At 34.8% G+C, this 23,361-nt stretch overlaps 1 protein-coding gene across 1 annotated transcript in view; it reads left to right on the forward strand.

The window, feature by feature from the left end:
• Positions 1 to 23,361, forward strand: part of MED13 (mediator complex subunit 13) — a 94,402-nt gene that overhangs the window by 47,794 nt on the left and 23,247 nt on the right. Inside the window, exons 10-19 of the mRNA XM_067714517.1 lie at positions 1,157 to 1,370; positions 2,375 to 2,456; positions 4,470 to 4,591; positions 6,737 to 6,827; positions 6,960 to 7,174; positions 7,455 to 7,651; positions 8,379 to 9,295; positions 16,617 to 16,778; positions 20,431 to 20,654; positions 22,292 to 22,481. Coding sequence (XP_067570618.1) covers positions 1,157 to 1,370; positions 2,375 to 2,456; positions 4,470 to 4,591; positions 6,737 to 6,827; positions 6,960 to 7,174; positions 7,455 to 7,651; positions 8,379 to 9,295; positions 16,617 to 16,778; positions 20,431 to 20,654; positions 22,292 to 22,481 — 2,414 coding nt within the window. The remainder of the gene's footprint in view (positions 1 to 1,156; positions 1,371 to 2,374; positions 2,457 to 4,469; positions 4,592 to 6,736; positions 6,828 to 6,959; positions 7,175 to 7,454; positions 7,652 to 8,378; positions 9,296 to 16,616; positions 16,779 to 20,430; positions 20,655 to 22,291; positions 22,482 to 23,361) is intronic.

Here is a 23,361-nt window from a genome sequence, read left to right on the forward strand (position 1 = left end):
TGGAAGAAGAGTAAGAGAGGGAGGAGTAGAATAATAGAAGATGAAGTTGGAGGGGAAAAGAGGAGACTGATCATGGAAAGCTTTGGTAGGATATTATAAGGACTTTGTTTTTTACTCAGGGTAAAATAGTCATTGCAGGATTTTGAGCATTATCTGACTAGAAGCCTGGCTGCCATTATTATGGCAGCATGGGAATCTCAGCTTTGCAAACCATAGAGAACATGAATTTGGGAGTCTAAAAGTGTCATACACAAACCAAAAATGAATCATTTCTCTATTCCCACTCACTAAGCACCTTGGTCTTCAGAGATGTAAAAGTCCTGATGATTTCCAGGGTTCTGTGGTGCAGATCAGCTTCTTTTGTCTTCCCTCTCTAAGCCGTAGATTTCACCTTTCTTTGGTCTCTTTCCAGTAGTTCATCTTTCTAACTTCAGTGTTGTCTTCTCGCCTGTTCTGTTGCCCTTTGTCATTTTATTGGATATTTTAGGAGAGTATAAACATATATTTATCATTCACCATGTGGAACCAAAAAACTAATAATTGATTTTCCAACGTGATTAGTAAAAAACCTCTGAGATACTTGCGCCGAAACTCTGTTTGACGCTGTAAAACGTTTTGCTGGATTTATGGTAATAATGTTATTTTTATGAAACAGAGGTCATGCTCTTAAGTTTTTTAAACTTAAAATATATCCACTCATGGCAGTAGGAAAAGGATAATCACTTTCATTGTATAAAGGTATAAATTGTATTAAAGTAGTGTCTCACTGTATAGCCCACACTTTGAGAGTTTCTGTGCTGGAACAGTTTAGATTTGAATCCCTTTCAAGTGAATGGATTTGGACAAGTTAATGCAATTGAGGACTTGGGAACAGAGTGGATAACCAAAAGACAGCACATTTTGGTGGAAAGACTATGAGACCAGGATTTTAGCTCCATTTCTCTATTGCTAAATTTGATACTTCAGTAAATCACATAACCTTTCTATGCCTCAGTTTTTTCATTTGTAAAATGAAGGATTGAAAATTAGATCATCTTTAAATAATTCTTCTTTTTTAATAATTCTAAAAAGTTTATGATACTTAAGTCATTTTGGAAATTTGTTATACTTTTATGGAGAATATGATTAATTTTCTATTGTTATTTTTTTTATGCAGGTTAATGGTGCAATGTAAGAAACCTTTAAAAGTTTCTAATGAATTAGTGCAGCAATATCAAATTAAAAATCAGTATCTTTCAGCAATAGCATCTGATTCAGAACAAGAACCTAAAATTGATCCATATGCATTTGTTGAAGGAGATGAGGAATTCCTTTTTCCTGATAAGAAAGATAGACAAAATAATGAGAGAGAAGCTGGAAAAAAACACAAGGTAAGAGAAATCAAAGTACACCAGAGTGTCACTGATGATCTGTAGCTCTGCATATAGTACCACACTTGTATTTGGAAAAAAAAAAATCATCATTTTAACTTAGAAAAACATTTTTTAAAAATAGGTAAATCAGGCAAATTGTACATAATTTAAGAGCTTGTATGGGCTTGAAATTGTAGCTGGTCTCTGATAATGAAAAGATCTTTATTTTTTGTTGTATAAGTTTTGAGGTTGGAGAAAGAGTGCATTAATTTCTGTTATATTGAAATCAGGACATTTAGGTAGACGAACTGTTTTGATTCTGAGTTAAACTATGCTGTAAGTGAATTACCAGTTTTCAAAATTGCAGTAAAATATACATCACTGAGTTTATAAAATACATGATACTTTGAATATGTGAATCAAGAACCTGTAGTGCCCCTGAAAGTAAATTGTTATGAGAATAAAGTGTGAGATGTACAAATATTTACTTGATTAAAATTTTAAAAATCAAATATTTGAGGATCTATTAAGGACAGAGAAATCTATTAAGATAACTCTGCTAGATAAGAATTTTGCCGTAAATACAAAATTGGAAATTGAAAGCTGTAAAATTGCAAAAAGGACCCAATAGTATGTTTAATACAAAGAATTCATTTCACAAAGTTTTATTTAGCCTTACTGTGTGCCAGGTACTTGACATTTTGTTCTTCTGTAAATGTGGAAACAGTAGTATCTGGGAAGGCAGTAGGTATTGTAGAAAGAACATGGACTTTGGGATTTGGCAGATTTAGGTTGAAATCCCAGCTCCACTACTTATCAGCTGTATTTCCTGGGTTATCTTTAGAACTATTTTTTGTCTGTAAAATGAGTGTACTATTTCCTTATCACGTAGGTTAGTTGTGAGAGTTACTGATGTCTGTACTACACCCAGCAGAATGCTTGATACATAGCTACTCAATAGTTGGTATATTTTATTATTGGTAAAATATGTATTTCAGTCTAATATGTAATATTGTGTGCAGGTAGAAGATGTGCCATCTAGTGTAACAGTGTTATCACATGAAGAAGATGCTATGTCATTATTTAGTCCCTCTATCAAGCAAGGTAAAACTTTAATTTTCTTTTTTAAAATACTGCATTCCAGGATTGTTACTCCAAAGTAATCTGACATTGTTGGACTTTTAGTGTTCCTTTTTGCATAATTCATATGTTTCATAGAAAGGGACCTATCTTAAAATGATGGATTTATTGTTTATCTTGTACTGGGAGAAGCAAGTTTAGGTGATAGAAATTCTGTTTTGAATTGTTGGAACGTCTTTCCTTTTTTTTTTTTTTTTTTAATTTTTATTTTTGGCTTCCTTGGATCTTCATTGCTGTGCGTGGGTTTTTTCTAGTTGCGGTGAGTGGGGGCTACTCCTTGTTGCGGCGCATAGGTCTCTCACTGTAGTGGCTTCTCTGTTGTCAAGTACGGGCTCTAGGTGCTTGGGCTTCAGTAGTTGTGGCACACGGGCTTAGTTGCTCTGCAGCATGTGGGATCTTCCCGTACCAGGGATCGAACCTGTGTCCCTTACATTGGCAGGCAGATTCTTAACCCCTGTGCCACTAGGGAAGTCCCTCCTTTTTTAACAAATAAAAATAATTTTCAGCTGTAAAATGAAGGGATAGGATAAGATCATCGCCTGAGATCTCTCTCAGATCTAAAAACTCAATTTATGAATTAGACTTTACTGTAATTTAGTTGTCCTTTTCTCCCCCTCTCCCCAAGTTAGAAGAACTGTTGCTGAGGTCATTAATTTAACAAATATTTATTGAGCACGTGTTATGTGTAGGCACTGTTCTCGGCACTGGAGATACAGTGGTGAAGACTCCACTTTGAAAGTGTCTGACTTGTGCTACTTGTGAATAGAATAGAGAGACATGATATATTAGTTCTTTTACAAGATCTATTTAATTTTTGATGGAGGCAGAAGAAGTTGTCCTTTGGTATGTGTCTTTTAGGGGCAAAGTTTTGTTTTAGTATTTGGAATAAATAGAGAAGGTCAGTCAGGCTCTGTGCAACCAAAAACAGGAATAAGAAAAAAAGTCCATCTGAATAAGGAAGAGATGGTCTTTCATGAAATAAATTTAGTGGTCAGTGGTTCTAAGTAGCTTAAAGTGAGTTAACAATTCGGGTTTTTTAGCCTGTTTACCTACCCTAGGATATAGGAAATGTGTAGTTGCCCCTGTGGTGTGGCTTTCTCAAAATGTGGACCATCTGCCACATTCTGGAGCATGTTTTGAAGTGAAACTGGGAAATCTTGGTTTTTAATAAATATCCTAGATGATTTTTACACACTCTAAAAATTTCAGAACTACTGCTTTAGTGAATCTTTAGGACAATGTGCAGAGGCACTTGGAAAGTGACTTTCACCTTTCTGAAAGGGAGGGCTATTTCAAGTTGTTTAACCATTCTGAGGATGCTTTGGAAGGTTTATACACCAAATTGCTTTCTTTTTTTTCTTTCTTGTGTGGGAATGTAAGAGGAATTTAACTTTCATTTGTATTTTTATTTTTTCTAAAGTCATTTTTTTCACTAAAACTGGGGGGAAGAAAAGGAAAATAAAATTTTAGAACTGAAATGAAACTTAACTAAGAGGTACTTAAGTGAGTACTTAAGTGCCTGGCACTGGGCAAAAGTGCTTTATCTACATTCTGTCACATTTAATTCTTGTCATACTGTTAGTGTTGGCGTTGGGATTCAAATTAATAGTCTGTCTGACTCAAGAGCCAGAGAATCTGTGCTTCCTTTATATTTCAGGAAGATAGAAAAATTAAATGTGTGTGTGTTTAATTCTGTTTAATTCTGTTGTCCTGATAGTGTTTATATTTTTATTTGACATATTATTAATGTAGATTACTTAGCTGTGTTATGGATTACATAGCCTTTGGTGAGCTTCCTGGGGAAGGTATGACCATATATTTAAAAGTTTATTTCTAGGAACTAAATTTTAAACAAGTCACCATTTCTTATTGCATAACACCCTTATAAAGTTATATGTCTAGCTTAAATAAATAGAATAATACCCATTTGGTCAGTAGTAGAATTTTTGATTTTTTTTTTCTGGTTGACATATGTAGATGCTCCACGCCCTACTAGTCATGCCCGTCCTCCATCAACCAGTTTGATTTATGACTCAGACCTGGCTGTCTCTTATACTGACCTTGATAATCTTTTTAATTCTGATGAAGATGAACTGACAGTGAGTATCTTATTAATGATTACAATTATAATTTGTTTTCCTTCATTTTATATAAGTTTATTTTTCAGAAGTGATATGTGACTTGAATACTATGTTTTAGCCCTGAACAATAGGATATATTTTGGAAGAAATTAATTGGTGTCCTTTTTTAACCTCATGTTTGAGCCTTTTTTTTTTTTTTTTTCCTGGCTGCACCGCCTGGCTTGCAGAATCCCGACCAGGGATTGAACCCGGGCCCTCGGCAGTGAAAGCACAGAGTCCTAACCACTGGACCGCCAGGGAATTCCCTGAGCATTCTTGATATAAATGTCACCTATAAACTTTGAGGGGTTTTTTTCTTTATTTTTTGTCTTTGAAGGACATGTATAATTAAGCTTAATTTGAGCTCTGCCGTATGTTCTTTTTCTCCAGTCCTTAGGAAGCAGAATTATTATTATTACTTTAATAACTAGAATTATGACTTATAACATTATACCAGAACATATAAGATTTTTAGAAATTTCATGTAATGTCTGAAACATTTATATTAACATACTTGCAAACAAATAACCCAAAGAAAGTTTAGTATTGTTTTTTGTTTGTTTGTTTGTACTGCAGGTTATTATTAGTCATCAATTTTATACACATCAGTGTATACATGTCAATCCCAATCGCCCAATTCAGCACACCACCATTCCCACCCCACCGCGGTTTTCCCCCCTTGGTGTCCATGTTTCTTCTCTACATCTGTGTCTCAGCTTCTGCCCTGCAAACTGGTTCATCTGTACCATTTTTCTAGGTTCCACATACATGCGTTAATATACGATATTTGTTTTTCTCTTTCTGACTTACTTCACTCTGTATGACAGTCTCTAGATGCATCCACGTCTCAACAAATGACTCAATTTTGAGGAAGCAGAATTATTAACCTAATCTTTGATCCTCTAGTTTTAGAAATGACCGAAAAATTGACTCAATTAGAGAATAATAAGTAATTAACATTAAAGTTATATGCCTTGTCAGTTTGTTAAGGAATACTACTTCTTCTGAATTTGTTTGGCTTCACAGCCATTATTATAAGACACCTACATACTATAATAATGAAAGAGGAAGAAAAAGTAATGCTTAATCTTTAACACCCATTTGCAGGGAAAGGTGAAGATAAAAGAAATTAAAGCTTAAAATGAGATTCCCTAGAATGTCAAGTCTCTGGCAAATTAATGAATTGGGTGCTGCATTATAAAAGGGAATTCCTTTTTCATCTGCATAAAGATAGCTTGGAAACTTATATAGTACATTTGGTCTCTTCAATTAAGTGACATAAAGCAGATATCACTATACATAAACTTTTACTCCACATCCCGTAATATAGTATATTTTAGGTGAATATATCCCTGAATACTTTGATACTTTTGTACTTTCTCTACCATTCACGTATCAGCAGTGGCTCTTCTGAGGTCAAAGGTTGTAATCAGAGCTCAGTCTACATATCTAAGACAAGGTGGCTAACAGGAGACAAGGAACCAAGTTGTCAGCTCTAACAACACTGGTGACAGATTAGAGATTCTAAAACTTGTTTTGTTCAATGTATTAAAACTACCTTTAGTTAGGGATCCTATTGCTTTGTCGTATGAGATCTTTCTGAAGTTTTGCTTAGTTTTACCTGTTGTAGCGTTTTTGCAGGGCAAGAAGATTATTAAACAAGGTAGAAGTGTAAACAAGAATTTGGAGGGGTGATTGATTATATAGGAATCTTTAATGTCTTTTATTTAAAGGGACAAATGCTTTATGAGTATCTTTTACTAAGAGGCAATTCTGATGTTAATTACAAACCCTTATAGTAGGTTTTCTTACTTTTTTTTTTTAATAGGTTTTAAGTAATAGGTTGTTCTGTGTATTTTGAAAGTATTGGTCATTTTCTTGAAGGAACTTTTTCCTCTGTTATTTGGAGCATTATCAAATCAGTAGAAAAACTAATCTGGGTTATTGATTACCTAAAATGTGTTTTATGTCTTTAAATTATTTTGTATCTTTAAATTGTATCTTGTATATATTTGGCTCTAGCACAAATGGGCTCTACTTTCAAGTTACTCTGAATGATTACTGTCTTGATCACGTTGGATTTAAATTTCAGAGCAATATGTGTGTGTGTGTGTTTTTTAATAGCCTGGATCTAAAAAATCGGCGAATGGATCAGATGATAAATCCAGCTGCAAGGAGTCAAAGACAGGAAATCTGGACCCATTATCTTGCATAAGTAAGCTTCCCAAATCTGTGTTCCAGATAAATCTGCAAACTTAATCTCAACAAAGTTCTCCACCGCTTTGTTTTAAGCACAGAGTAACTTCTTTTTAGTCTTATGTTAAAATGTGTGTTTTATTAAATATAGGCACTGCAGATCTTCATAAAATGTATCCTACACCACCATCATTGGAACAACATATTATGGGATTTTCCCCAATGAATATGAATAATAAAGAATATGGTAGTATGGATACAACACCTGGAGGAACTGTTCTAGAAGGAAATAGTTCTAGTATAGGAGCACAGTTCAAAATTGAGGTTGATGAAGGATTCTGTAGCCCAAAACCTTCTGAAATTAAAGTAAGTATTTTATTTTTCTAGAAAAATAATTCACTTCCTATATTTTTGTATAGAATTAGTTTATTGCTAGATTCAAAAATCCTTTCTTAGTGATTCTAATTTTGTTATTAACAAATTTGAATTATGGTGACACTATTAAGAATGCATTTAAGAAAAGAGTAGGATTACATTTACATTGTATTATTTTGTTTAAAGACAGGAAAAAAGGGCTAGAGTCAGTTTGTTGTTTTTTTTTCCCTTGGAAAATAAGATGCTAAAAGTCATGGTCTTTATATTGTAGGATTTTTCTTATGTCTATAAGCCTGAAAATTGTCAAGTTCTAGTGGGATGTTCCATGTTTGCACCTCTAAAAACTCTACCAAGCCAGTGTCTGCCTACTATCAAATTGCCAGAAGAGTGTATTTACCGTCAGAGTTGGACTGTTGGAAAATTGGAATTGCTTCCTTCAGGGCCTACAATGCCATTCATCAAAGAGGGGTATGATTTAAATGTATAGTATTGGTATAGTATATGAATGCTTATATAGCTTTAATTTTTTTCATAGAAGCACCTAGTATGTTGGTACCCGGAAAAAAGATACTGGTTTTTGAAAGTTCTGAAAATCATTTTCTGATTAATAGCTTATAATGGTGTTTGTTCGGTGTGGTTATTAAAGTATTGGAACACTAAAGACCAATAAACTTTGTCTTTGGAAGCACCTTTTATTTTGGTCTGAAATCCTAATCACTCTCATTTGTACATTTGCCGTATTTCACACACTTTTTATATTTAAGTATCTCTGAAATTGGGGTGTCTTATAATTCGTAACATCTTAGAATTGCCATTGTCCTTTTTTTACACATAAATATCTCTAAAATTGGGTTTGTTTTTTTTAAACAGTGGCATCTTAGAATCAATGAAATATGGGTATTTGTAGTACAAGAAATATATAGATAGTAATTGTGGATGTCTAGGTGTGGAAGAGTGTATACAAATTTTATTTATAATGGAACTAGTTAGTTGGGTCTCACCCCACAACAATCACCTAGAGTGGATGTACTAACCAAAAATACATTTTAATTGTACTTGTAATTTTTGCACTAATCGTATTTTCATAATTTTTGATGTTATTGAAAAACATTTGGGACATTTTTAGTTGTATTTCACATTACTAATATGTTCCTTTATGCATGTTTTTGATTCTCTTTTGCCCTGGTGACACTAGTGATGGAAGTACTATGGATCAAGAATATGGCCCTGCTTATACACCTCAAACTCATGCTTCTTTTGGGATGCCTCCTAGCAGTGCACCTCCTAGTAACAGTGGAGCAGGAATTCTTCCTTCTCCATCTACCCCTAGGTTTCCAACTCCAAGGACTCCAAGGACTCCAAGGACTCCTCGTGGAGCTGGTGGACCAGCTAGTGCTCAAGGTTCAGTCAAATATGAAAATTCAGACTTATATTCACCAGCTTCCACCCCATCCACGTGCAGACCCCTTAATTCTGTTGAACCTGCAACTGTTCCTTCCATCCCTGAAGCACACAGTCTTTATGTAAACCTCATTCTTTCAGAATCAGTTATGAATTTGTTTAAAGACTGTAACTTTGATAGTTGCTGTATCTGTGTCTGCAACATGAATATCAAGGGTGCCGATGTTGGAGTTTACATTCCAGATCCAACGCAGGAAGCACAGTATAGGTGTACCTGTGGCTTCAGTGCTGTCATGAACAGAAAATTTGGAAACAATTCAGGATTATTTCTTGAAGATGAACTAGATATCATAGGACGCAACACAGAATGTGGCAAAGAAGCAGAAAAACGTTTTGAAGCTCTCAGGGCTACTTCTGCTGAACATGTTAATGGAGGACTAAAGGAATCTGAAAAATTGCCTGATGAGTTGATATTATTGCTACAAGATCAGTGCACTAATTTATTTTCACCTTTTGGAGCTGCAGACCAAGATCCTTTTCCCAAAATTGGTATAACTAACAACTGGGTACGTGTTGAAGAGCGGGACTGTTGCAATGACTGCTACCTTGCATTAGAACATGGGCGTCAGTTCATGGATAACATGTCAGGAGGAAAAGTTGATGAAGCACTTGTGAAAAGTTCATGCTTACACCCCTGGTCCAAAAGAAATGGTAAGTATGCTAATGGAATAATTTTTCTCTTTATTTTCCTTTAGTTGTATGACTTTTCTTTCTTAGGAAAAGGTATTAAAGGCAGTTTCCCATGTAGCTGATAGAGACACTTAAATTTGGACTTAAAACTCCTGTAAGAATGATATTTTTAGGGCTTCCCTGGTGGCGCAGTGGTTGAGAGTCCGCCTGCCGATGCAGGGGACATGGGTTCGTGCCCCAGTCCGGGAAGATCCCACACGCCGCACAGCGGCTGGGCCTGTGAGCCATGGCCTCTGAGCCTGCGCATCCGGAGCCTGTGTTCCGCAACGCGAGAGGCCACAGCAGTGAGAGGCCCGCGTACCGCCAAAAAAAAAAAAAAAAAAAAATGATATTTTTAAAGGGAGAATTTCCTAGCAGTTTAATTTCACCAACAGAAGTATGGTTATTAGAGGTCTGTAATTATGTACTTGAGTAGGACTATAAAAGGTACTTTGCACATGTCAATTAGCAGAAAATTACTAGTTGTCTGATTTATTCAACATTCTATCACTCATTATTTATTGAGCAGCTAGTATGTGCCAGGCACTGTTCTTTTACAAAGTACAGTATTAAAACAAACATATTTCCTGCCCTTTTTGAGCCTGTAATTCTCAAAATAACAAAATAAACAAAAATAAGTAATTATATGATATCAGATAGCGACAAGTGCTTTGACGGAAAAGCAGGGTAAAGGAGTGGAAAAAGACAAGAATATGCTACTTTAGATGTATGTTTAGAGAAGATATTACTGAGGGACAGCATTTGAGCAAAGACCTACATAGAGTGGGGGAATGTGAGCTGTGTGGCTGAGAGAAGAGTGTTTTCAGGTAGTGCAAAGACTGTGAGGGAGTAGTGTGCCTAATATGTTTGAGAAACTGTAAGGAGGCCCTGTTGCTGGAATGAATTGAGTGATGGGGAGACTGTTAGGAGTTGGAAGGCTAAGAGATGGCCGAGCACCAAAATCATGTAGGGTCTTATGTACCGTGTAAGTAAGGCCTTTATAGTTTATTCTAAGAGTTACGGGAAGCTGTAGGACAGTTTTGAGCAGAGAAGTAACATGATCCTTTTACTGTTTATTTTTTTAAAAGATCACTCTAGCTGTTGTGCTGTGGGTGGTGAAGGTGAGAGTAGAAGCAGATAGATCAGTTAGGAGGCGGTTACAGTAGTTCAGGTGAAAGATGACAGTACCTTAGACAAGATTGGAAGCAATAGAGATGTGAGTAGTAGGTTCTAGGCATATTTGGGAAATAGAACCTACAGGATTTGCTGATATAAGGAAAGATGAGGCATCAAGGATAGCTTGAGCGAATGGATGAATGATGGTGCTAATTATAGAGGAGGGGAACAACTGGGGGAGAAGGTCAAGTACTTATTTGGAGAAACGAATTTTAAATTCGGAGGAGTAGTTGGGGCTAGAGATTAAAAAATGTTGTGTGTGAGTTATCAGTATTTTAAGCTATGGAGATGGATGAAAAAACTTAAGAGAGTGACTCTAGATAGAGAAGTCCAAGGATGGAACTGACATTTAGAGATGGGGGAGAAGAGGAGGATCCAGGATAGGCAACAGAGGAGGTAGGAAGAAAACCAAGAGAGTGTGTTGTGCTGGTAGCTAAGTATAGGAAATGTTTGAAGAAGGAGAGAAATGTCATCCATGTCAAATACTTGTGTGTAGTTATAAAGATCTAATGAGTTAATACATATGAGCTGCTTAACACAATCCTTGGCACATAGTAAGTACTGAATTTATATAAGCTGCCATTATTAAAGTCATCATTTAGGTTTTTTTTTCAGGCATAGCCACTGGGAAACGTATTTCTAAAAAGATGTCTCAGTATACCACTCATTAACTTTTTCCTAACTTTTGGTAATTATGCAGAAAGTTAGCCTTCTTCAGAATGTGGTTTTTGTTAAGAATTTTTGTTCTTAGGTGATACATGCCATTTAATAACTTTTATTTGGTTCCTTACGTCATTTGCTAATCCAGCCATTTTTGGACACGTGCAAAACAATGTGCTTGGTATTCTGGAAGATATGAAGATATCCTATATTTAAGTTGCTTATAGACTACTTGGAGAACTAAAACTGTAATACAGGGTTGAAGTAAAAATACTCTAAATGCCCATTGACAGGAGAATGGATAATATGATAGTACAGATAGAATGTTACATAAGCTCTGAAAATGAGTAAAACTCTTGTAACAGATGAATCTTCGTAAAAGTTTTGAGGGGAGGGAGAGGGAACAAGTCCCAGAAGATTGTATATAGTGAGATATTTTTTCATAAAGTTCTAAAACAGGCAAAACTAAATGTATTTTCTAGATGCACATAAAATTCAGAATGGTGGTTAATTCTTAAAAGCTGAGGGATAGGATACTGGGAGAAGCACTTAATAAGATTGAGTAATCTACTTCTTGGGCAGTGAGATCGTAGTTGTTCATAATATTATTAAGAAAATTTGTGAATAAGATAAGGCTATGCATGGACCAGTGGTTACATTTTGTTCATGATAATAGTTTGATGATTCATCAAACTCACTATACTCAAGGATCAAATTTTTAAAGAAAAAGGTATAAATAAATGTCATATAGATTTTCAAAAAAACGGCAGGATTATTTTCAGCCATAGATAGTAGTTAAGAACATAGGCTGTGGAACCGACTACTTGGGTTTGCAACATGGCTCCATCACTATATACTATGACCTTGGGCAAGTTATTTAATCTCTGTCTCAGTTTCTTGAGATAGTGTCAATAATAGTATTTACCTCAGTGTTAGAGGATCGAATGAACTAATACATATAAAACAGACCAGTGCCTGGCACAAAGTACTCAAATATTACCAGTAGTAACAGTAGTAGTAATAGCAGCAGCAGTAGCATTAGTGGTATTCTGTTTATTTTTATTATTATTACTTGTTTTTAAGATCCAGCTTATCTTGAAAGTTGTCACAAGAAAAAAAATTTTGTAACTGTGTATGATGATGGATGTTAACTGGACTTACTGTGGTGATCATTTTACAGTATATTACAGATAACAAATCATCGCTTCTTACGCCTAAAACATAACTAATGTTATGTCAGTTATACCTCAAAAAAAAATATCCAACTTATTTGCCAAGTAATAGAAAATATTGAGTTGTTAACCTTGTGTGCATTTTTTCTATAACAATAAAGATTGATGTAAACAGATTACTCTGCCGCCATAAAGATGAATTTCATCCTAAGAATTTATATTGAGAAAATAATTCAAAACAAGAAAGAAATATCTTTATATTTCAATTTAAAATTTCAACATTAAAATAAATAATGCTGCAAAACCTAAATGGGCAATATTGGAATACTTTCTCATTCAATTATAACAGCTTCATAAAATAGTATCAAACTCCTGTATTAGGACCTTTGCCCTGATTGTTTCCTCTGCCTGGGACACTGTTCTTCCAAGTATTTACATGGGTAACTCTCTTGTCTTTTTAAATTTTGTCAGAAGTCATCTTCTCCATCCTGCTCCTTTTTTTTTTTTCCCCCATAGTGTTTGCTTATTACCTTCTAATATACTGTATAATTTATTAATTATCTCTCCATTAAGTTCAGCCTATGCAAGTTCTGTTTAAGAGAAAGGGTTTTTGTCTATTTTGTTTGTTTGTTGATATGTCCAAGTACCTAGAACAGTGCCTGGCATATAGATGCCCAAGGTGTTGAAATATTTGTTTGAAGGAATTAAAAGTCTACAAACTGTAGTTTGTATAATTTAATGGTAATGTTTATTTTTCTCAAGATAGAAAAAGCTTTGTTCCAATTATAAAAAATACATACTTGCTGAAAAGAAAGTTAAGAATCTAAACAATACAGAAAAGTAGAAGTAAAAATTGCCCCCAATTTTTGCCCATCCCCATCATTACACCACTCCATGATCACTCATTTTTAAGCAACTTTATTGACATACCATACAATTCATTTAAAGTGTACAATTGAATGGTTTTTAGTATTCACAGAGTTGTGTAGCCATCACCACAATCAATTTTAGAACATTTTCATCATCCTCAAAAGGAATCCCATGTTTATTAGCAATCACTCCCCATTTTCCTCCAACCACTCCCTCCCAGCACTAGGCAACCACCAGTGTACTTTCTGTCTCTATAGATTTGCCTCTTTTATACATTTCATATAAATAAAATCATATCCTATATGGTCTTTTGTGACTGACTTCTTTTTCTTAGAATAATGTTTTCAAGATTTATCCATGTTGTAGCATGTGTTAGTACTTCACTTGTTTTTATTGCCAAATAATATTCCATTTATGAGCATCCCACATTTTATTTACCCATTCGTCTGTTCATGGACATTTGGACTGTTTCCACTCTTTGGCTGATACGAATAATGGTACTATGAACATACGTGTACCAGTTTTTGTGTAAACATACGTTTTTATTACCCTTAGGTGGACTTGATAACTGTTTTACGTTTTGAGGAACTGCAAGACTATTTTCTAAAGCAGTGCACCATTTTACATTCCCATCAGCAATGTGTGAGGGTTCCACTTTTTCCATATCCTAATTAACACTTGTCCTTGTGTGTTTTATTATTATTATAATCATCTTATTGGGTTGTGAAGTATTATCTCATTGTGGTTTTGATTTGCATTTCCCTAATAACTAATGAAGTTGAGCATCTTTTTATGTGCTTACTGCCCATTTCTCTTTCCTCTTTGGAGAAATGTCTTTTCAAATACTTTGCCCATTTTTAAATTAGGTTTTTTGTCTTTTCATTATTGAGTTATAAGTGTTCTTTATATCTTCTGGATACAAGTTCCTTATCAGATTATGATTTGCACATATTTTCTCCTGTTCTCTGGGTTCTCTTTTCACTTTCTTGACGGTATCATTTGAAGCAGAAAAGTTTTTAATTTTGATGTTCAGTGTATTATTCTATTTTGTTGTTTGTACTTTTGGTTTCATATCTAAAAAGGCTTTACCTAATCCTAAGTCATGAAGATTTACTTCTATGTTTTTTTCTAAGAGTTTTATAGATTTAGCACTTATATTTAGCTCTATAATCCATTCTGAATTAACTTTTGTATATAACGTAAGGAAGGGGTTCCGTATTCATTCCTTTGCATGTGGATATCCAATTGTCCTAGAACCATTTGTTGAAAAGATTATCTTTCCCCATTAAATTGTCTTGGCACCTTTGTCAAAAATCAGTTGACTGTAGGGCTTCCCTGGTGGTGCAGTGGTTGAGAGTCCGCCTGCCGATGCAGGGGACACGGGTTTCTGCCCCGGTCAGGGAAGATCCCACGTGCCGCGGAGCAGCTGGGCCTGTGAGCCATGGCCGCTGAGCCTGCGCGTCTGGAGCCTGTGCTCCGCAATGGGAGAGGCCACAGCAGTGAGAGGCCCGCGTACCGCAAAAAAAAATCAGTTGACAATAAATGTGAAGTTTTATTTCTGGATGTTTACTTCTATTGATCTATCTATCTGTCCTTCATGATCACTCTTAAAAATCATTATATATTCTAAAAACCATTGCTTTCCACCAGATCTCAGTATAGAGACCTGGCACTTGTCATAATATACAATTATATTATTTTTCATGCATTCTCCTGCACAAGATTGTAAGATCCCTGAAGACATGAATAAGAATGTATTTACACAATATTCCCAGCAGCTAGCATAGTTCCTGACCCATAGTAGGTCTTCATTAAATATATATTTTTTTAAGAATGAAAGAGTATCTATGGGAATCTCTCTGAATTAAAATCAAACTGTAGTTTCCTGAGCTTCACTCAGATCAGAATTTCTCAGGGTAAGCTCTGTGTATATGTTTTTTAAAAGTTCCCCATTTGATTATGATAAACAACCTTAGCCAATGACAACTTTTTCTAGATTTTATGTAAATAGTCACATATGAATACACATAGTTCTGTTTGTGTAAAATTATCTTCCATACTTTTAAAACCTGTTTTTTAATTTATTAGTTTATTAGTCATTTGTCCATTTCAAATAGCTCTGTTATCACTTTTTTTTTTTTTTTTTTGCGGTACGTGGGCCTCTCACTGCTGTGGCCTCTCCCGCTGCGGAGCACAGGCTCCGGACGCGCGGGCCCAGCGGCCATGGCTCACAGGCCCAGCCGCTTCGCGGCACGTGGGATCTTCCTGGACCGGGGCACAAACCCGCGTCCCCTGCATCGGCAGGCAGACTCCCAACCACTGCGCCACCAGGGAAGCCCTGTTATCACTTTTAATGACTAGTATTCTATTATGTATATAATAGTTTATTTAAACATAATAATTATTAAACAGTATATCTGAAATTAAATTACTTCTGATTCTGTACACTATTTAGATATAGGGAATTAAAACAAGAAATAAATAAGGCAATAATAATAATGAATTAAAGTTGAATGATTTAACGTAACAGAGTGCTCAAACAGGTTTAATGATACAGCTGAACCATAATGGAGGGACAGATTACTTATATCAGTAATATTTCATGGTTTTTTAAAAAGCCATTTGACATTTAAGAGCGACACCCTCCATATCCATCCTGATAGTTGGTCAGAAATGTAGATCATAATAATTTGATAATCTGTAAATTTGTTACGTCTAGGTTAATAAAATATCTTCGGATATTACAGCACTTTTTAGCAGTATGAACAAGTTTATCTGTTACTGTACAAGTTGTATACTTCAGAGTTGTTACATACAGTCTACTATTTTTCACAAGTTAAGCTTTAATCATTGTAACCAGTCTTGTCCATCTGGTCATTTTACCAAAGTGGTGGTAATGAAGGTGCATAATTTATAACTCATTTCTGTGTGAGGCAAAGTTCTTTCTAGTAAGATACCTATAAGCACCAAAAACAACCAAAATAGGGACTTCCCTGGCGGTCCAGTGGTTAAGACTCTGCGCTTCCACTGCAAGGGGCACGGGTTTGATGCCTGGTAGGGGAACTAAGATCCTGCGTGCCGAGCTGCACAGTCTAAATAAATAAATAGGTAAAACAACCAAAATAAATGCAAAAAGGAAGAAATTTATTTGATTAATTTATAAATTGATCAATGAGCTAATGAATGACTTTTTATGAAGACGAGTTACAATAACTTTTTTATTGTCTCTTCTTGGTTTTAAATACCTAGAAAAATCATTTCTACAGATCATTTTAGATACAACTTACTATAGTTCTCTACACAAGCAGATGCTTAATCTTGGTGATGAAGAGCTAAACTTCCCTAGATGTCTTGTTATCATAAAAATTTTTGTGTTGACAATAGCAATTCTTACTCTTTTTTCTTTTTTTTTTTAATGGTTGTAGATGTGAGTATGCAGTGCTCACAAGATATACTTCGAATGCTTCTATCTCTTCAGCCAGTTCTTCAGGATGCTATTCAAAAAAAAAGAACAGTAAGGCCTTGGGGGGTTCAAGGTCCTCTCACTTGGCAACAATTTCATAAAATGGCTGGCCGAGGCTCTTATGGTAAGTAATTTATAGTAATGTGTATTGACTTATTTTATATCATTTCTCAGCTTTTTTGCCCAACTTTAATAAGCACATTTATCTTTAAATATTTCGGTGGCATATGCTTGACTTAAGGCCAGTGTGGTCAATCTTAGCCTTCCTTACTTTGAACGTTTTCAACATTCACTTTACTGGGTTCTCCAATCCCACTTCAGAAAGAACAGCTTGTTTTTACATATTTTATTGACCAGAAAGATTTTATGTGAAGAAAGAATCATACTGCCAAATAAAGACTGAAACACTACTTTTCTTGTAAGTTTACTATTTTACAAAATTTAATGAAAAATGGGGTAAAAAAGAGAGGGTAATACTAGTGATAAAAGGCCCCAAGGTCTTCATTTAAAAAAAAAAGAACGAACAAAGACAGAAATTTGCCCCTTGTGACAAGAGTAACAAATGAATACTCTCAGTATGGTAAACAGTAGATTTATGGTCAACTGTAATGGAAGGAACATTCAAAATGCTTGAACTATCTGTTGAAGATTATCTCTGGGGAAAAAAAACCCAGAAAAGATTGGGGACTTCCCTGGTGGTGCAGTGGTTAAGAATCTGCCTGCCAGTGCAGGGGCCACGGGTTTGATCCTTGGTCCGGGAAGGTCCCATGTGCCACGGAGCAACTAAGCCCATGCACCACAACTACTGAGCCTGTGCTCTAGAGCCCATGAGCCACAACTGCTGAGCCTGAGTGCTGCAACTACTGAAGCCCATGCACCTAGAGCCTGTGCTACGCAACAAGAGAAGCCATTGCAATGAGAAGCCCGCGCACCGCAACGAAGAGTAGCCCCACTCGCCGCAACTAGAGAAAGCCCACGCACAGCAATGAAGACCCAACACAGCCAAAAATAAATAAAATTTTTAAAAACCCCAGAAAACAAAAAAGAGTGTTTCTGAAAGGTGGGATGTAATTGAAACTTTTAAAATATATTTGAAATAATAGTTTTTATTCTGAAGTCCTTGACTTTTTTTGCATGGTTTTAGAATGCATTATGTACAGAAGTAGTAGATGATTTGCTCATATTTTCCTTTTCCTCCTTTTATTAATGGCTGAATAATTTAAATTTCATTTAAAAAAACTTGATAATCAGTGAAAAATGCAGTTTAATTATAGTATTTATATATATATATTTTCTACTTTTTAAAAAATATTTCAGTTTTATTGGAGTATAGTTGGTTTACAATGTTGTGTTAGTTTCAGGTGTACAGCAAAGTGATTCAGTTATACATATACATATATTCATTCCTTTTTAGTTTCTTTTCTCATATAGATCGTCACAGAATATTGAGTTAGGGTTTCCTGTGCTATACAGTAGGTCCTTGTTGGCTCTCTATCTTGTATACTACTAGTGTGTGTGTATGTTCATCCCAAGCTCCTGATTTATCCCTCCCTGCCACGTTTCCCCTTTGGTAACCATAGTTTGTTTTCTATGTCTGTAAGTCTGTTTCTGTTTTGTGAATAAGTTCATTTACATGGTTTTTTTAAAAAATTGGATTCCACATATGAGCGATATCATATATTTGTCTTTTTCTGACTTACTTAGTATGATAATCTCTAGGTCCATCCATGTTGCTTCAAATGGCATTATTTCATTCTTTTTTTAATAGCTGAGTAATATTCCATTGTACATACGTGCTGCATCTTCTTTATCCATTCCTTTGTCGATGGACATTTAGGTTGCTTCCATGTCTTGACTATTATAAATAGTGCTGCAGTGAACATTGGGATGCATGTATCCTTCCAGGTTATGGTTTTCTCCAGATATATGCCCAGGAGTGAGATTGCTGGATCATATGGTAGTTCTGTTTAAGGAACCTCCATACTGTTCTCCATAGTGGTTGTACCAATTTACATTCCCACCAGTGGTGTAGGAGGGTTCCCTCTTCTCCACACCCTCTCCAGCATTTATTGTTATAGTATTTTTACGTTCTTTTTGAAGCCAAAATAGTAGACACATGCAGAGTTCTACACCTTACTGTTCAGTACATATGAGCTTTTATTTTTCGTTTTTTTTTAAATGGCTGCATATATTCCATTGTTCTTTACATATGTTATTTTACCAGTCTACTGTTTATGGACTTAACATTGTTTGCATCATTATCATTACAACTATTCTAGAATGCACACAATCCCTGGCTTAAAGCATGTGTATATTTAAAAATATATATATTGCCAAATTACTCTCTCTGATAGTGGTTTAAACTCCCACCAATAAAATGTTTGTTTCCCCAAACCCTTGCCAGTAGGGTGCTGAGTAGATGGGAGAAACTGGTTTGTTTCATTATAGTTTGAGACGTAGACTAGTACAGACTTTGAGGGTAGATTTCCTAGATTCTAAATCCCACTTCTGCCACTTCTTATGTGATACTGGACATGTTGTTTAACGTCTCTATTCGTGCTTTCTCATCTCTAAAATAAGGTTGATATTAGTATCTGCTTCATGGTTTTTGTGGGGATTAAATGAGTGAATACATGTAAAGATCTTTGAACATTACCTAGCACATAGTAAATGTTACAATTGTTTGCTATTAATTATTTTAAATTCCTTGCTCTTAATGAGATTGAGCATCTTTTTATGTATAAGAGGTATTTCTGTTTCTGTGGACTTTGTTCATATCCTTTACCTGTTTTTCTGTTAGGATGTTGATCAATTCCTTACGGATTTATAGGTCCCCTTTCTATGGTAAGGAAATTAACCTTTTGTTATACACATTGCACATCTTTTTTCCAATTTATTGTTAATTGTTTGGCTTTGTTTATAGTGTTTTTTCATGCCAAAATTTAAAATTTATGTTGTCAGATTAATCAGTTTTTAAATGGACAGGTTTTACATTATGCTTAAAAAGGCTGTCCCCAGTCTTGAGTTTATTCAAAATAAAATGATGACAATTAGGTGACGCTGATTAAGAGGTACAGACTTCCAACTATAAAATAAATAAATCATGGGGATGTAATGTACACATGGGGAATGTAGTCAGTAATGTTATAACAACTTTGTATGGTGACGGATGGAGACTAGTCTTATTGTGGTCATTATTTCATAATGTATAAAAATATCAAATCACTATGTTGTGCACCTGAAACTAATATAATTTTTTTAAAAACCCTCCCATATCTTCTTTTGTACTAATAAGTTTTTTGTTCTAATTTTTTTACATTTAAGTGAAGGTATAAGTCACATATTTTATAAAAGGTCATTTAGCAAATTCCTAACTGTGAAAGTCTCAATCACTGGCTTTTAGGTATTTTTTGTCTTTAATTAAATATTTTTACTACTAATAATGACTACACTAACTCTTGACATTTAAATGTTCCTCTTGGGACTTCCCTGATGGTCCAGTGGTAAAGAATCTGCCTTCCAATGCAGAGGACACGGGTTCGATCCCTGGTTGGGGAACTAAGATCTCACATGCTGAGGGGCAGCTAAGCCTGCGCACCACAACTACTGAGCCCGCACGCTGCAATGGAAGAACCCGCAACGGAGATCCTGCATGTTGCAACTAAGACCTGACATAGCCAAAAATAAATAAAATTTTAAAATATTCTAAAAATAATATATAAAAATAAATGTTCTTCTTTTAAATCTTTTCTTAAAATATGTCTTTTCTTATTTAGGAACTGATGAATCCCCAGAACCACTGCCAATCCCCACGTTTTTGTTGGGTTATGATTTTGATTTTCTGGTGCTTTCTCCATTTGCTCTCCCTTATTGGGAGAGACTTATGCTGGAACCCTATGGATCTCAAAGAGATATAGCTTATGTTGTACTATGTCCAGAAAATGAAGCCTTGTTAAATGGAGCCAAAAGCTTTTTTAGAGATCTTACTGCAATATATGAGGTAGGTGCTTAAAAAGAGGTGTCGTTTTAAAACTACCTTATGATTTGTATGTTTATATATAAAATATACTGGATATTTCAGTTGATTGGTAAAGAATAATAACAATGTCAGATTAGGTGTTTAGTTCTCATAAAAGCCAGTTACATTCTTTACAGCTTTGAGCCAGACCCTTTGTGAGATGTGTGCACCATGGGTCACTGTGGAAATTGCCGTACTGGGGGAAAGCCATTGAGAGCATGTATGTCCCATTTAAGATAATCTTTTTCTGAAACAAAGGGTAGCATTGTAAATGGCCAGGAACAAATTACATTTATAAAAATTCTAGTCTTGATTCTCTAGGACCTCAGGTTTAGACACTAGGCCTTACTTACCTCATATGTAAAATAAAGCTATGATAGGCCTCTCTAAGATCCATTTTATTTCTGAAATTCTTGGCTGGTCTTTTAAGTTACAATTCTCATGTTGTATCCATCATTGAGTACAATGATTATAAATTTTAAGTACCCTGGAACATACAGTCTTAATTTCATTTTATAGTCGTTCCTGAATATCCTCAGGGTATTGGTTCTAGGACCCCGTGCAGACACCAAAATTTATGGATGCTCAATCTTATATAAAATGGCATGGTGTTTGTATATAATCTATACACATCCTCCCTTGTACTTTAAATCCTCTCTAGATTACTTATAGATGATATTTACATAGCATTACATACCTAATGCTTTGTAAATAGTTGCAGACATGGGAAATTCAAGTTTTGCTTTTTGGAACTTTCTGGATTTTTTTTTTTTTGAATATTTTTGATCCATGGTCGGTTGAATCTGTGGATTCAGAACCTAAGGATACAAAGGGCCAACGGTATCTCCCTTTTCCCACAAATGCTTGGAAATCTAGTCTTTAAAATTTAGTTTCTTTTACAATCTGAATCGTTAGTTTGAGCTGGTTTAGCTCCTCATTAATGTTCTACTTAACTTTAATTGCAAGGTATCTGTAGTGTGTTTTGTAAAAGTAAATATTTCCAAAGAGTGTTATTTAGAACACTAGTCCTGCAAAATCTTCCCAGAAAAAAGTTCCATAGTTAGATAGGTTTGGGGAGACATTTTGTATCTATTTACCTTTTAGAGATTCACTATACATGTTAGCTTATTAAAGCCTTTGAAAGTCTTACAGTAAAGAAATCCTTGTCTAAACTTACTTAATCCAGTGTTGCAAACCTGTTTGAGATTGGGCTTCCTGTAACAAACATTAGTGGCCTGCAGAATTGGAGGGAGAGCTGGATAATGCATTTATATACATGAATTGGGATGGATGTACAACTTAAAATGACTGTATATTCATGCTCAGTTATTTCTGTATTCTGCAAGTTTTCATTATTCAAACTACGTGGATCTAGTGCCATTATTATCTAGGTGTTTTATTTCATTGGAGATATTTTAATTTTGATAGAAATTCAATGGATTTCTAATGTAGAAAAGTAAAAAGACCTGTGGCACCATTTCACCTTGATATTATTATTGCAAATGTTAGTTATAAATGATAAAGCTTATTTTTAAATAGCTTAAATCCTTTATTTTATGATATGAACTAAAAAACTATAGCACACTCACTAATTCTGATTTCTGTATCTGTATTTGTAGTCTTGTCGATTGGGTCAACATAGACCTATTTCTCGACTATTGACGGATGGGATCATGAGAGTTGGATCTACTGCATCAAAGAAACTATCAGAAAAGTTGGTAGCAGAATGGTTTTCTCAGGCAGCTGATGGTAACAGTGAAGCATTTTCTAAACTCAAGCTTTATGCACAAGTCTGCAGATATGACCTAGGTATTGAATTTGTATTTATTGTATAAGGTCATTTTAGCAAAGTATGACCCAGTCCACCAGCTTTTTGTAAATAATATTTTAGTGCAACACAGCCATGCTCATTTATTTACAGATGTCTGTGGCTTCTTTTATGCTACAAGATCAGGGCTGAGTCGTTGTGACAGAGACTGTGTAACTTGGAAAGGCAAAAATATTTACTATCTGATCCTTCACAGAAAAAGTTTGTTGATCACTACGGAAGGGATCCCATCAAGTAGGAAGATTTGTGTTTTTATTTAAGTTTATTAAAATTAAGATTTTTGATTTGTTAATGGTTTAGAGGTAAAACAACTTGTAGTTCCCTCTACAACACAGAGAGACAGTTCTTTGTTGGAATTAAGAAATGACAGCTGTTGAAGACTTGCTTTTAACACCCTTGAATTAAATATCAATGGACTTAACTTTAGACTTAATCCAAAGAGACACAGAACCAAAACATTGAACCTCATTAGACATTCCTATAATTTGAACCCCATAACATTCCTCCATTTTATATTTAATTAGTTCCCAGTATAGTCACTATTCAACTTGTGACCTAGGAACTTGTTGAATGGTTTAATGAAAATTTGCTAGATACTGTTATTTTTATTTAATTAATTATGCCTTCAAAATAGAATTTTATTATATTTCATGGAAACCATTTCTTTATTTTGTATAAACTGGTTTATTTTTCAATTCCATTTAAAAATTTTTTTCACTTTGTAGGGGAAATAGAAAGCTAGTGTTTGCTACACTGTTAGCAGGCAAATTAGGGGGAGGGTAATGACCAAAAGAGTATAAACTAGAAATTATTATTCACATAGTAGATTAAATAAAGAACCAATCAGTGAAATAAAGAATT

The sequence above is a fragment of the Pseudorca crassidens genome, chromosome 19, assembly GCF_039906515.1.
Source record: "Pseudorca crassidens isolate mPseCra1 chromosome 19, mPseCra1.hap1, whole genome shotgun sequence".
Classification (NCBI taxonomy): Eukaryota; Metazoa; Chordata; class Mammalia; order Artiodactyla; family Delphinidae; genus Pseudorca; species Pseudorca crassidens.